Consider the following 14,084-nt stretch of genomic DNA (forward strand, 5'->3'; position numbering starts at 1 on the left):
TGGTTCGAGTCAGTTTATAGAACGACCTTTTGGTGCAGTTACAACTGTCTCTATGTTGAAGGTCATGATCCTGCAGGAAGAAGAAGCTCTGCCCTCCCTCTACGATTGTACTGTATTTAGCTCCAACTATCTTTCCATTACTGATTAGCTTCCCTATCCCTGCTGAAGTATCCCCAAAGCATGACAGTGCCACCCCCGTGTTTCAAAATAGAGATGTTCAAGATAAAGCCCTGTGTCAGTGAAACATGAATTGAACAGTTTTGCATGTAGGCCATAATGTTCAGTTATGTCTCATCTGACCAGACCTTCTTCCACATGGTTTGGTAATTCTTGCAAACAGCACCCATATAGTTTTCAACATTCCCACAATGGATTTTTTTTTGCCACTCTTCCATAAAGGCCAAATTTATGGGTAGCACAGCTAATGGTTGTCCTATGAACAGATTCTCCTACCTGAGCTGTGAATCAATGCAGCTCCTCCAGTTACCATGACTCGCTTAGCTCCTTTAGACCATGTTTTAATACGTTTGCTATTTTGTCTTGCTGTTTTCATTCAAAGATCGATTGAACAGAGCTCTGCTGAGATGTTCAGCTCTTCGGATATAGTTTTAAAACCTAATCCTACTTTAAACTTCTCCACTACTTCATCCCTGGCCTGCCTGCTGTGTTCCTTGGCCTTCACGATGCGGTTTGCTCACTAATCTGTAACAAACTCAGAAGCCTTCACGGAACAGCCAGATTTGCACCGAGGTTAATAATTATTAATAATAATTAATAATAATTTTAACTATTGATCTCACAATGGAGAAATTGTCCTCTGCATTTAACCCATCCCTTAGGGAGCAGTGGGCTGCCATTGTGTGGCACCCAGGGAGTGTTCAGGGGCTAAGGGTCTTGCTCAGGGAGCCACAGTGGCAGGCTGTGGGATTCGAACCAGGGTATTACTGGGCTCTCCAGGATGCTGCTCTCTAACCACTAGGCCCCCCACTACCCCTAGGTTAATGGTTTGACTAATTTTGGGTTACTTGTGAAGGCAACTGGTTACACTGTATTTAATTTAGGGGTACTGAGTAAATTGTCAAGCTTGTATTTTAATTCTTAAAAAAATAAAAACCTTAAAGATATATAATTTAACTCCCACATAATTATCTGCTCCTATGGGCCGGTCTATCACATAAAATCCCAATAAATACACAGAGGTTTTTGTATCTGTTGAAAATTGTTCAAGGGGTTAAGACACTACCCACTTAACAGACAAAATCCATAATAAATTAAATACTTTTACCACAGCAGCAGGAAAATACACCATATTTAAAACCATTACATTAACTTTCAGGATTTATTGCAAATTTTTCAGTGTGAACAGCAAATGCTTTGTGTGTTAAAACAACAACACTTCAACAAGAGTGAAAATAAAAGTTAAAATACTAATGAAAATGTCAACACACCACAGATGCAAAAAACAGCTGCATTAAAAAAAAAAAAAAAAGTAAAATTGGCAGATGGATTAAATATTTTTGTCTTTTTTCCTGTGAACATACCATGCTTAACTACTGATGAAAGATCAGCCCCTGTACTATACATACATATGTCTGTTTAAATTGGAACACTAGGCACATGTGATAAAGTATAGCTTAAGTACCTGGCGGTTCAAGTTAAAAGTGAAAAAGTAATTCAGGTGCCTAAAAATACCTGAAACAAAAAAAAAAACATGTTTCAAACTCACATGCAGAGTGACAGTAAAATGCAAACCATCTACCTGTAGGATTTTACAGTTCATGCATTCAAGTGCAAATCAATAATTCACATCTACACTTAACTGAGGCAGATTTCTTTACAAATAAAAAGTACCTTTAATAAAGGAAACATGGACCAGGACAAATGGATTAAAAAAAAATAAACCTTTGAGTTTACAGCAACCTCTAAAAAAAAAAAAAAGCACACAAAGAAAACCAAAAACACTCAAGGAAGATCCAAATTGTGACTAAAAACCTTTTGGGACGTTTTCAACGACCTTTTTTATAAATAAAAAAAGATTCAAGCATTTTATCTCAAACAGAAACAAAATACACTGTGTTTTCAAAACGTGTTTTTATGCTAAAGAAATGATCCTCAGTATTTGAAAAGAACTGTCTAGTTTAACAATAAAACATCTCCACAAAAATAACTATTAAAAAAAAACAATAAAAACATAGATTTAGCTATTTCTGCACTATAACCTGTGCTTATAATACTGTATCAGTTTGGAGACCCCACAATGTAATCAGGGGCTCACAAGTTGATGCGTCACATCCTCTTCATAACCAACATCTGGACAAAAACTCCTCCTAAAACCCTGAGACACCATCCATCTTTGCCCACCTGGCAGGTAATGGCAAAAACGTGCAACACTTAGCAATAACAAAGATGAACAGAAGTATTGATGTCTATAATTGTTTGTTATATTTCTTAAAACCTGACCAGCAGGGTTTTATGAGGTCTCACGCTTAGTGAAATGAAAGTCGCTTATGTTTTCACCAAGCATTTTCATTCATTGAATTGCTCCAGTTAGTTTTGGAGCAAAGAACCTACAAAAATCTGCTGGTAACTTGTGAAAAAAAAAAAAACCCTCCCAAAAAGAGGACAAATAGGCTGGAGAATAAAGTTTCATATCTCACCCTGAATAACAAGTCAGATAATTACTCAGCAAATATAGAAAAATAAAGACAAAAAATCCATTAGTGTAATTTGCCAAACCACAAAACACACCTCACACACAGTGATGTCAACACGTTAATGCTGGAGAGCAGAAAGCAAAATCTTCAAGAATCCTGTAATATATCAAACTTTCTGCTCAGGTGGTTGGTCAGTATCAGTCTGTTCTATTAAAGCTGTGAGATCTGATTTTGAACCAGATCAAGAGACAATATAAAGATACCAGCGATATGTTTGTAGCAGCCTGGGGACTAGATAAACAAATCTGTCAGAAGTTATTTACCATTACTGTATGTGTAACATAGTATTCATTAGAATCAGACAATTTTTCTTTGATCAACAGGTCAGGTACTGAAAAAACAGTTTTTTTCCTGCTCATTAAATGCATCAAAACTAAGAACTGCCATCATAGTCTATCTATAAACCAACAGCATGTACTTTAATGCGATTCCTTGAGTTTCACAAATCATATATAGGTAACAGGCATTTGCTTTGATCCATCAATGGGAATAATCTTGTAATCCCTTTACTTTTTATTGGATTCAAAATAGAGCTGAACACAATATATTGAATCACAATTGTCACATGTTAAAAGTTGGACTGCTTATAGGCAACATTTGGTTGGATATAATATTTTGGAAACCAGTCAGTCAGTAATACCCGATAACATGGACTTTTACTATTATTTATGTCTTTCCCTGATCTAGATCCCACTGATCAAGATCCTTGCGATGATGGAAAAGAAAATGAGTAGTGGGGAAAATTTAGGTTAATCATAATCAACAGAGCAATATTCAATAAGAATATTACAATGTCCTATTTGTCTTATGTCGTATAGTCCGTATTCAGAATTTCTCTGCAGCACGTCCTTAAAAAGAAGATAGAAAAAGCTTTACCAGACCTCAAAGAAAACCAGAAATCAGTATCGGCCAGTAAAAGTCTAATTAGTGCATCTCTATTGAAACGTTTGAATTTCAATGTGATCTCAGCTGAACCATAAGCGGGCTGACTTTCTGTTATATAAAGGAAAGTGAAGCAAAGAATAACAAGAAACTGATGATGTTCCAACTGGAGTTGCAGTTTCAAAGCATGAATACATTACTGTCTGTAAACACCGAAGGAAATACGAGTGTATTAAAGTTCTCTTGGTCAGTAAAAATGTTTTAGAAAAATACCGTCACTGTTTATGCTACTGGTTTGAGAACTGATCGTAAACATCTTCCCTCTTTTGTGAGCTCTCTGGTGAAGCACATGCAGGGCAGAGGGATGGCTTCCTCCCGGCGGGCGATCGTGTTGAACTTGCACTTCTTCAGGTGGTCGGCCATGCTGGTGATGTCTGCAAACTTCCACTCGTTCACAGTGCCGAAGGCCGTGCTGAAGCGCCACACCTGACAGAACACAAGAACCAGCCGTTACTTTTACTGTGGGAAAGAAAACACCCATTTGTTCTTATGGGTAAGACCTTTATGATTTAAAAGTAAACAACTAAATGAACTCCAAAAGGTAACTAAGTAACCTAAATTTAAAGAGGAACTAAACCCCAAATCAACTTTCTTTTTGCAGATGAACTGCTTAAACTGGGCCTTAATTGTGCTATCTTGATGTCACTGTGCTATTTTTTTACATTTCATGTAAACTTATTTAATTCTGCAATATTTGTCCCAGAACTGTCTCAGTGCTGCCCTCTTTGGGTGGAATGGTGGTTACTGCAGTTGAATTTTCTTATTGGTTCAAATGGTGTCTTGGTACAAACCTACATCACAGCCCCCACCTTCGGGTATAAAACCATCTCACTCAGATACACGCCCCCGTAGCGAGTCAGGAGTTAGAATTGCTCCTCCACTGCCTTGGCAGCAACGGCTTCAGGCATCGCTGAGTCAGCGGCTCGAACTGATAAGGCTCAGCCCCACTGGGCTCCATAAAGCCTCTCTAAACCTCCGGTGACGAGGGGGGTGAAAAATCCTCCATCTCCAAAGATAAATCCGTGACAAAACTACCAGCGTACCTTGTCCTCCGGATCACAGCCCCGCTTAGACCCCTCCACTCATCCCCACACCTGGCACTGCCCACTTTGGAGGCATTTTTCTAAATTTGTTTGGGGGCGGAGTTATTCTTTCACTTTAACTTAATAACTTGCTTGTGTTGTTAAGTAACTTTTTTTTTAGCTCTGGCATGCGACTCGTATTTTTATAACCATTTGTAGCCAATATAAACAACCTCCTGTAGCACTGTAATTTTATATTCTAATCTTCATAACCTCTCCTGTAAAAGTCTGTATTGAAGTGGATGTAAAGACGCTTCTGGCTCAAGACACTGTTGTTAAATTACAGTCTTGAGAAGAGAATGCTCAGGGTTGTCTATTTATTATGTTCTTTATTTTATGAATTGAGAACAACCTTCTTTGTACAATCATCACCGGCTTATGCAGGTCTTACTACTCTTAAATAATATATGGCATATCAGTTGTAATGATGTTATCCATAAATCTTTTACTGGCATTTTTATTTTGGTACTCAAAAATATACGTACTTGCTAATTTTAGTAATAGTATACCTATATGTGATTCTGCTGTTTACACCAGGTATAACCAGCTGATATTAGCTGCCTAGGCAGCCATCCTGAGGTCAGCTGCTTAACAGACACGCTACTAATACAGGGGTAAGCAACCTGTGGAGTCTAAAAAGCCACAAAAATCTACCTATAAAAACATAGCTAATAACAAAAGAAAAATATAAATAAATACATAAATATAAATAAGTTTTTACTAATTAGACTGAAAACGTTTTCTTAGATGGAAAATTCCATTATTATTGGAAAAGAAGGGAAAAAAGCTGCATTTTGTGGCCTAATGACAAAAACAGGAAAAAATCAATTTCATGCTGTTGTGAAGTTTCTATTTAAACACTGCATAAAAACACACAAAACTGGGCCTTTTTATTACTTTTAAATTTAAAATCGTTACCATTTTCTGGATTTGCTTTGGTCAAAGTGATCCAGAGCCAGTTTGGAGGAACTAAAGAGCCATGTGTGGCTCCAGAGCTGGTCGTTGCAAATGCCTGTGCTAATAGTTTACCCACTATAGTTTTAAAACCGCGTTACCTTGATATGGGGCACTGATGAGACTCATTTAGTTTCCACCTTATGGCTGCCATTGTTTGTGCAGCCAAAAACATTTCCAAAAGATTGGGTTAGTCTTTATTGCAACCAGTGCAAAGCAACGGGTGTGGGAGGGGCAGCACTATGCTATTCTATGTTACAAAGAGACAGAAAAAACTAACTCAGGCACAATCCTCTAGTGTCTCAGTGAAATGACCATAAACCATAGGAACAGTAAAATTATGGTGGTTTTGAAATCATAAACTTTTTGAAACAAGAAAATGACCCAAACTTGATTGTGACAAGCCCTATTTCTCCTCTTCATCATGGGGTTTAAAATTTTATAATAGTGTAATTAACCCCCAAATTCCCCAGTCAGAGCTACAAATCACATAACTAATGCCACAACTGCATTTCTATAACAGAAGATTCAATAAATAAATGAACATACAAAATGCGGGAACGGACTAAAGACAAGTCTTTCTGACCTTGTGTGTTATTTGCCATGAAGGAGACCCATCATCCCGTCGTTTCTTCTCCCACAGCAAGACGACCATGCCACGCATCTGAAGCAGACTAGCACACACATCTCTCATGGTGCGAGACACTCTGGACAGCTGGCACAGACTGAAGCTGTCGAGAAAGCTTGCTATGTGCTGCAAAACTTCAAAGGGCAGACTGCTAAACTGATCAAAATGACAGTCAATGTGGTGGGTCTTTATCAAATGGTCGTCTCCTGTTTTTAAAGGCAAACCGGGCTGCACCCCAAACGAACCCAGGTGTCTGTCGTGGATGATTCGAAAACCCTGCACAGATGGACAGAATCTTCTCTGGGAGTAGGTGCAGCCGTAATAAGCCAAGGGGCAACGCTGCTCCATCCAGCCGTTGAGTCCTGCATGGATGTCCCCGTGAACGTTCTTAAAATGGGACGAAAACTCATCCCGTCGGAAAAGTTGACCACACACAAACGTGAACATGGAGCGCTGTTTGGTTTGGTATCGTGCAACACATTCGAGCACCAGGTCCAGCCGGAGCGTGTGGAAAGGACTGGGGTTGGAAAGCTGCGGGCTGGCGTGGTCGCAGGCGGAGGCGGAGGCGATGTCGCCCACCATGGTGTTTGTAGCAAGAATGGCAGAAGGGAAGGAGAATGTCTGAGTACCAAAGTCAATGTGGTAGCCATCAACAAACCTGCTGTCCGAGATCCCCCTGCCTCCTGGAGAGTCTCCAAGGCAGAACAGCAAAGCTGCAGTTATGAGGTCAATGCCGTGGAGGCCCATTGGGTCCTCCTCTACCTCCAAATCAGACGTGTCGACCGCTTTGTCCTCCATTTTTGCTCGAAACAAGTAGGGGTCCGACAGCAGGGCTCGGCGGCCGTTAAATGTAAACATACTAATCCCTCTAAGCACTTCTACATTCTGCAGCTCACGTTTCAAACACCTATACCTGAGTTCAGGGGGTAACTGCTGCAAGAAGCTATTCCTCACATGATCAAACACCAGGAATGGCATTGGGGGTGAGAGTGGGATCTGCTGAGGCACAGGAGGCTCTGGTGATATAATGGGCATATAATCCTGAGGGATCTGTGGCCAGACATGGTTGCCGTTTTGAATCGGTTCATTGATTACTTCCTCTTTTTCTTCAAAATGCAACTCTACAAAGTTTCTTTCTTCAGACCATTTAACAACATCGTCTTCTCCATCTGTTTCCACAGCACAATCGACTCCACCTACAGCTCCTAGCTCACACTCTGAATCACAGTCACTCTCGTGCATATCTACATTCCTCCCACCTTCAGCAACATACACACATTCCCCATTTTCTCCATTATGGAGAGCTCCATTCTTATCAGTCTTTTCACCATTTATATTTTCAACAATTACCCCAATGTTGGAATTAGTGAGGATGTCCAGGGCGGCAGCTAAACTCCTGGTTGTCTCCACTGAAGCTCTGTACAAGTTATTATAAGGTTCTTCCTCCATTTCTACGGATTCATTGCCCAACACTGATGCCGTGGCCATTTTATCACTTTCACCTGCTTCTTTGTCTCCATTTTTTGACACGTTGGTTGTAACTTTTAGTGACTCTAACAGCATCCTCTGATCCTGAAGAGCCAAAGCCATGTCCAGCTGCTCCACCTCATCAAAGTCTTTGCTCAGGTTTTCATAGGACTTGTGATCAGCATAGCTCACAGGCCACCGGTTCCACTCCATCGTGCAACAAACAATACTGGCAGGGCATGTCTCCAGGTGCTGTGCCATTTTGATTCTCGCGATAGTGAAGGGGCACCCAAACCCACTGTTGAGGCAAGGAAGTCTTTGATACGGACACAGAAGACGATGTTCGTCCAGCTTGCAGGAGTGGAAAACTGCCCCGCAAACGAGAGGACAGCTGACCAGATCGCAGGACACGCCCGGCTCTGGTCTGGCCATGCACTTTCTGTTGATGCATTTAAGGCAGTGAGGATGCAGGTTCTCCATTTTAATGTAGTTCCTGGCTGCAGCAGGGGAAGGTAGTCAAAGGTTAAACCCTGGAAAGAACAATAGCACAAAGGATTAAAAAAGGCTCTTAGAGAAAGTACAGTTAGGGTGGCTAATTTTGAAAAAAGGCATGAGATCTCAAGTCTTCGGTGCCTAGTCCTACCTCTTTAACATTTAACGATTTTGACACATTGCAACCACAAACTCAAATGTACTGGGACTGGTTGTGATAGATAAACGAAGCACATATTTGTAAAGTGGAAAAACAATAACTGGTAACACCGACCCATTCAGTAAACTAGAATAATATTAAAAGGTTAATTTATTTCAGAAACTCAGTTCACTGAGACAAATATAAAAGAGGTCTGCTCTACATACAGTGCTGTGAAAAAGTATTTGCTCCATACAGATTTATTCTGTTTCTGTTTTTTTGTCATGCTTGTTTCAGATCATTAAAAAAAAAATTAAGAATCAGACTTAGATAAGCAGAGTAAATACAAATTGCAGTTTTAAAATCATACATTTTTATGGAAAAGGTAATTTAAAACAAGCTGGTTCTATGTAAAAAAAAAACCCAACTTAAATCATATCAGCTGTGATTAAGCAGATTTGCAAAACACTGCAAAAGTAGCATCTATCACTGTGAAAAGGGTTTCAAAGCCATTTGTAAGGCTTTGAAAACATGGAATAATGATAATTTTTTCTAAGAGTGGCCAGCCTGCCAAAATTACTCCAGGAGTGCATCAGCAATTCATCCAGGAGGTCAGAATAACCAAGAACACCTAAAGCACTACAAACCTGACTTGTCACAGTTAGGGTCAGACTTTTTTTTAGGTCTGTATCTCTGCTACATCTGGTGTAATACCACACTATTTCAGAAAAATAACATTTTACCTAGAGTCCAACATGGTGGTGGTAGTGGTCTGATGGTGCCCTTCCCTTAGTCAATACTTTGTAGACTCATCTTTCATTGCAATTATCACTGCAGGTTTTTTGGGATATGCCTTTCGTACATCTCACAACTAAAAAGTTTGTCCAATCTTCTTTGCTAAATAGCTAAAGCTCAGTCAGATCTTCAGAGATCAGCATTTTTTAAAGGAATTGTCAAGTATTTTGGGTCTTTAAGAATTTAAGAGCCATTCTACCACATGAAAATGTTTTAATGTAAACTAATGCATTGTAGCTCTGGTTGTATGTTTAGGGTAATTGTTTTCCAGTCTTTAAAAAGGTTTCCTTCCTGGATAGTATAGTTTTTAGCTCCATCCATGTTCCCATCAACAGCCTGCTGAAGAAAAGCCCCCCTACATCATGATGATGCCCCCTCAATGTTTCACCATGGGTAAGTGTGTTTAGGGAGTTGGTTTGCCACCAAATATACCATTCTGCATTTAGGCCCAACTGGTTTGGTTTCTGTCTCATCTGACCACATCACCTCCTTCTACATGTGTGCTGTGAGATCAAAATGGCCTGCGGCATTCTGCAAAAGGGCTTGTTAAGTTTTTCAAAAATCTTGCCAAATTTGTGGAGACAACTAATAGTTGCCTCTCAATGGATTCTCCCACCAGAGCTGTGGATCTCTGCAGATCCTCCAGAGTTCCTTTGGAACTTTTTGCAGATTCCCTGATTAATGCTCTTTTCGCTCAGTCATTTTAGGTGGACAATCTCCACCTTGGTGGGATTGCAGTTGTGCCATTCTTTCTGTTGTCGGATGGTGGATTGAGGAAGTGCTCCATGTTTTTATAACTTAATTTGCTTCACATTTTACCACTTTATAACTGATCTGTCTGCTGTGTCTCTGGGTCTCCATGATGCTGTCTGTTTACTAATGTATTCTAACAAACCTTTGGGGCTTTCACAGAACTGCTGGAGGGTTTACAACTAGACTCTATTTCCCAATTAGGAGACTTCTGAAAGCACTGGAGATCACTTAGGGGTATCTAATTAAAGGGGGCTAAATACAAATGCATTTCACACTTTTCAGATTATTTGTATATATATATATATATATATATATATATATATATATATATATAAGTTTGGACACACCTCATTCAAAGAGTTGTCTTCATGAATATTGTAGCTTCACACTGAAGGCATCAAAACTATGAATAAACACATGTGGAATTATATACTGAACAAAAAAGTGTGAAACAACTGAAAATATGTCTTATATTCTAGGTTCTTCAAAGTAGCCACCTTTTGCTTTGATTACTGCTCCACACACTCTTGGTATTCTGTTGATGAGCTTCAAGAGGTAGTCACCTGAAATGGTTTTCACTTCACAGGTGTGCCCTGTCAGGTTTAATAAGTGGGATTTCAAGCCTTATAAATGGGGTTGGGACCATCAGTTGTGTTGTGCAGGAGGTGGACACAGTACACAGCTGATAGTCCTACTGAATAGGCAAGAAAAAAGCAGCTAAGTAAAGAAAAACGAGTGGCCATCATTACTTTAAGAAATGAAGGTCAGTCAGTCCGAACAATTGGGAAAACTTTGAAAGTGTCCCCAAGTGCAGTCGCAAAAACCATCAAGCGCTACAAAGAAACTGGCTCACATGATGACCGCCCCAGGAAAGGATGACCAAGAGTCACTTCTGCTGCGAACGATAAGTTCATCCGAGTCACCAACCTCAGAAATCGCAGGTTAACAGCAGCTCAGATTAGAGAACAGGTCAATGCCACACAGAGTTCTAGCAGCAGACACATCTCTAGAACAACTGTTAAGAGGAGACTGTGTGAATCAGGCCTTTGTGGTAAAATAGCTGCTAGGAAACCACTGCTGAGGACAGGCAACAAGCAGAAGAGACTTGTTTGGACTAAAGAACACAAGGAATGGACATTGAACCAGTGGAAATCTGTGCTTTGGTCTGATGAGTCCAAGTTTGAGATCTTTGGTTCCAACCACAGTGTCTTTGTGCGGCGCAGAAGAGGTGAACAGATGGACTCTACATGCCTGGTTCCCACCGTGAAGCATGGAGGAGGAGGTGTGATGGTGTGGGGGTGCTTTGCTGGTGACACTGTTGGGGATTTATTCAAAATTGAAGGCATACTGAACCAGCATGGCTACCACAGCATCTTGCAGCGGCATTCTATTCCATCTGGTTTGCATTTAGTTCGACCATCGTTTATTTTTCAACAGGACAAAGACCCCAAACACACCTCCAGGCTGTGTAAGGGCTATTTGACCAAGAAGGAGAGTGATGGGGTGCTGCTCCAGATGACCTGGCCTCCACAGTCACCGGACCTGAACCCAATCGAGATGGTTTGGGGTGAGCTGGACCACAGAGTGAAGCCAAAAGGGCCAACAAGTGCTAAGCATCTCTGGGATCTCCTTCAAGACTGTTGGAAAACCATTTCAGGTGACTACCTCTTGAAGCTCATCAACAGAATACCAAGAGTGTGCGGAGCAGTAATCTAAGCAAAAGGTGGCTACTTTGAAGAACCTAGAATATAAGACATATTTTCAGTTGTTTCACACTTTTTTGTTCAGTATATAATTCCACATGTGTTAATTCATAGTTTTGATGCCTTCAGTGTGAAGCTACAATATTCATAGTCATGAAAATAAAGAAAACTCTTTGAATGAGAAGGTGTTTCCAAACTTTTGGTCTGTACTGTACATATATATATATATATATATATATATATGTACAAATATATATATATTTGAAAGCAATGTATTATTTTACTTCTACTATCAATTTACGCAATACTTTGTGTTGATTTGTCACTCAAAATCCCAACAAAACAATCTGAATTTGTGGTTATGACTCCTTTAAAGCCTGTAAGGCACTGTGCATTTAGATTCTCCGCTAAAACCTGTCAGCCCAAATATTTTTGGCTGGTCAGGAACATTTCACAACAGGGGTGTTTCTGGTTTGTTCACGACCTTTGGTAAAAACCTGAAATTTTACCTTAAGAAAGCTGCAACTAAGCTTTTGTTCTAAGTCTCCGGTATTCAGACACCTGGCCAAGACCCTCCCGAACCCCACACAGCCACTTAGTGGCTTATGAGTCTACAGCTTATTAGGTAGGGTTACAAGTGTAAACGGATTCGTGTGTCCAAACAAGAATTTAAAGACCAGCAACAACGCTGCAAGTCCAAAAGAAGGTTTAAATTACAATAACAATTGTTCAAGTCGTTCCTGCAGGAGACAGCCGAGGTACGCAACCACCACAGCTGGCAGGTTAGCAATCAGCTGAACGAAAACAACACAACAACAGCCGGTGTAATTCCTTCTCCCCACTTTTATTCCTGCCCCCTATGATTTTACAAGAACAACGGGATCTACAGAAAATTACTTTACCATTAAACGTGTAACCGAACAGCGGCGAATCGACAAGGTACAAAACTTTTCAAATTAAACCAAATAACAACGGTAGGCTGTTAGCATTAGCATGTACAACTCTCAGTTGTTAGCTCGCCGGTAGCTTGTGAAAACCACCTACCTGAGTTACTGCAGTCCTTGGAGTGTTATTTAACGAAATATTGTTCTCTTTAAATGTGATTTGTCAATTTAAACGAGCTGCTAAGTAGAACTACACAAAAACAACTTAAAGTAGTTAACAAGTTCAACTCTTGTATTATGAACTGGCTGCAGCTGGTTCGGTTCGTATGGGTCCTTTGGTTTTCTCCGAGTCAGTGTTGCTTCTGGTTTGGGACGTCGCAGCGTCACCTCATCACGTAAAATGACCTGTCACATAGGTTTAATGGGCAAAGTATGGCCGGTCGTTGTAATATGTAATCATACCACACTTCCTTTTTAGATTAAAATAAACAATTACAAGTTACACTGACATTCTTACTCGTCAGAGCTGAAAATAAACATTTTAAAAACAAATTATCTGGTAATTATTGGATTTCAATGTCTTTGCTGCCCGAGATTTTCACGTTGAGTTGGGCTTTGTTGCTTTTCTGACATTATTTTAGATTATTCAATCAGCATTCATCCTAGTGTTGAAAAATGTCTTCAAGTTTTAAACTTTACATATCAATTAAAGATAATTTATGCGAATAAGCCAAGAATAAACCGGGAATTTCAAATATTCAATTGTGGCCTTAACAGGAATTGTTATATAGTTGAGGAAATGTAGTGTAATCTTAACTAAAGCAACCAGATTTCATGAAGGTACACTTGAGTATATCTATGCTATTTCTCACATGCATATAGCTGCTTACAGCAGGAGTACCGAGGCGATGCCCTCTACATGCACCTTGCAGTCCCCCATAACATGCACAAATTATTATTAAGGCCCCATTTTTGAGCACAGGAGTACTGAAGCCAAACATTTCAGCCCATGGAGTACATAAAGTGAAATTTTGATGAATGTTTGGGTAAATAAATAAATCTGATGTTTGGTTTTAATGCTTAGCCTGCAAATACAGTTTCACTTGGATGTCTGCCAACAGATGTTGTTTTGTATTTATTTGGGACATAACACCATATTTCTACCTAATCCCATAGGTCCCTTGAAATGTTTCCAGAAATGTTCCACCCCTTTGCAACCGTAATACCCTAATTAACCTTTCTTTTCATTTTGCTAATTTAAAAATTGTAACTTAAATGTTCAAGTGAACATGGAGTACATAACTAAATGATATCATTCAACCAATCATGCAGAGCCAATAATCCCATGGTCATGGAAAAGATATCAGTCTGTTTCAGAAGGGTCAAATTATTGGCATGCATCAAGCAGAGAAAATATCTAAGGAGATTGCAGAAACAACCAAAACTGGGTTAAGAACTGTCCAACGCATTATTAAAAACTGGATGGATAGTGGGGACCCATCGTCTTTGAGGAAGAAATGTGGCCGGAAAA

At 39.8% G+C, this 14,084-nt stretch overlaps 1 protein-coding gene across 1 annotated transcript; it reads right to left on the bottom strand.

The window, feature by feature from the left end:
• Positions 1–1,313: 1,313 nt before the first annotated feature.
• fbxo30a (F-box protein 30a) lies at positions 1,314–12,897 on the bottom strand. The gene is made up of 3 exons (XM_047393125.1): positions 12,714–12,897; positions 6,279–8,317; positions 1,314–4,082 (listed from the first exon to the last, which is right to left on the bottom strand). Exons 2-3 carry the CDS (start codon positions 8,265–8,267, stop codon positions 3,879–3,881), a joined length of 2,193 nt encoding a protein of 730 aa, XP_047249081.1. The 5' UTR covers positions 8,268–8,317; positions 12,714–12,897; the 3' UTR covers positions 1,314–3,878.
• Positions 12,898–14,084: the final 1,187 nt, after the last annotated feature.

This window comes from Girardinichthys multiradiatus, chromosome 19 (assembly GCF_021462225.1).
Source record: "Girardinichthys multiradiatus isolate DD_20200921_A chromosome 19, DD_fGirMul_XY1, whole genome shotgun sequence".
In the NCBI taxonomy this organism is placed as follows: domain Eukaryota; kingdom Metazoa; phylum Chordata; class Actinopteri; order Cyprinodontiformes; family Goodeidae; genus Girardinichthys; species Girardinichthys multiradiatus.

Bases quoted from the DNA above. Each gene is read 5' to 3' on its own strand.
- fbxo30a (XM_047393125.1), bottom strand. From the start codon at position 8,267: ATGGAGAACCTGCATCCTCACTGCCTTAAATGCATCAACAGAAAGTGC. The intron at 4,083-6,278 runs GTCAGAAAGACT...GTGTTCTGTCAG, and splicing joins CATGGCAAATAACACACAAG to GTGTGGCGCTTCAGCACGGC.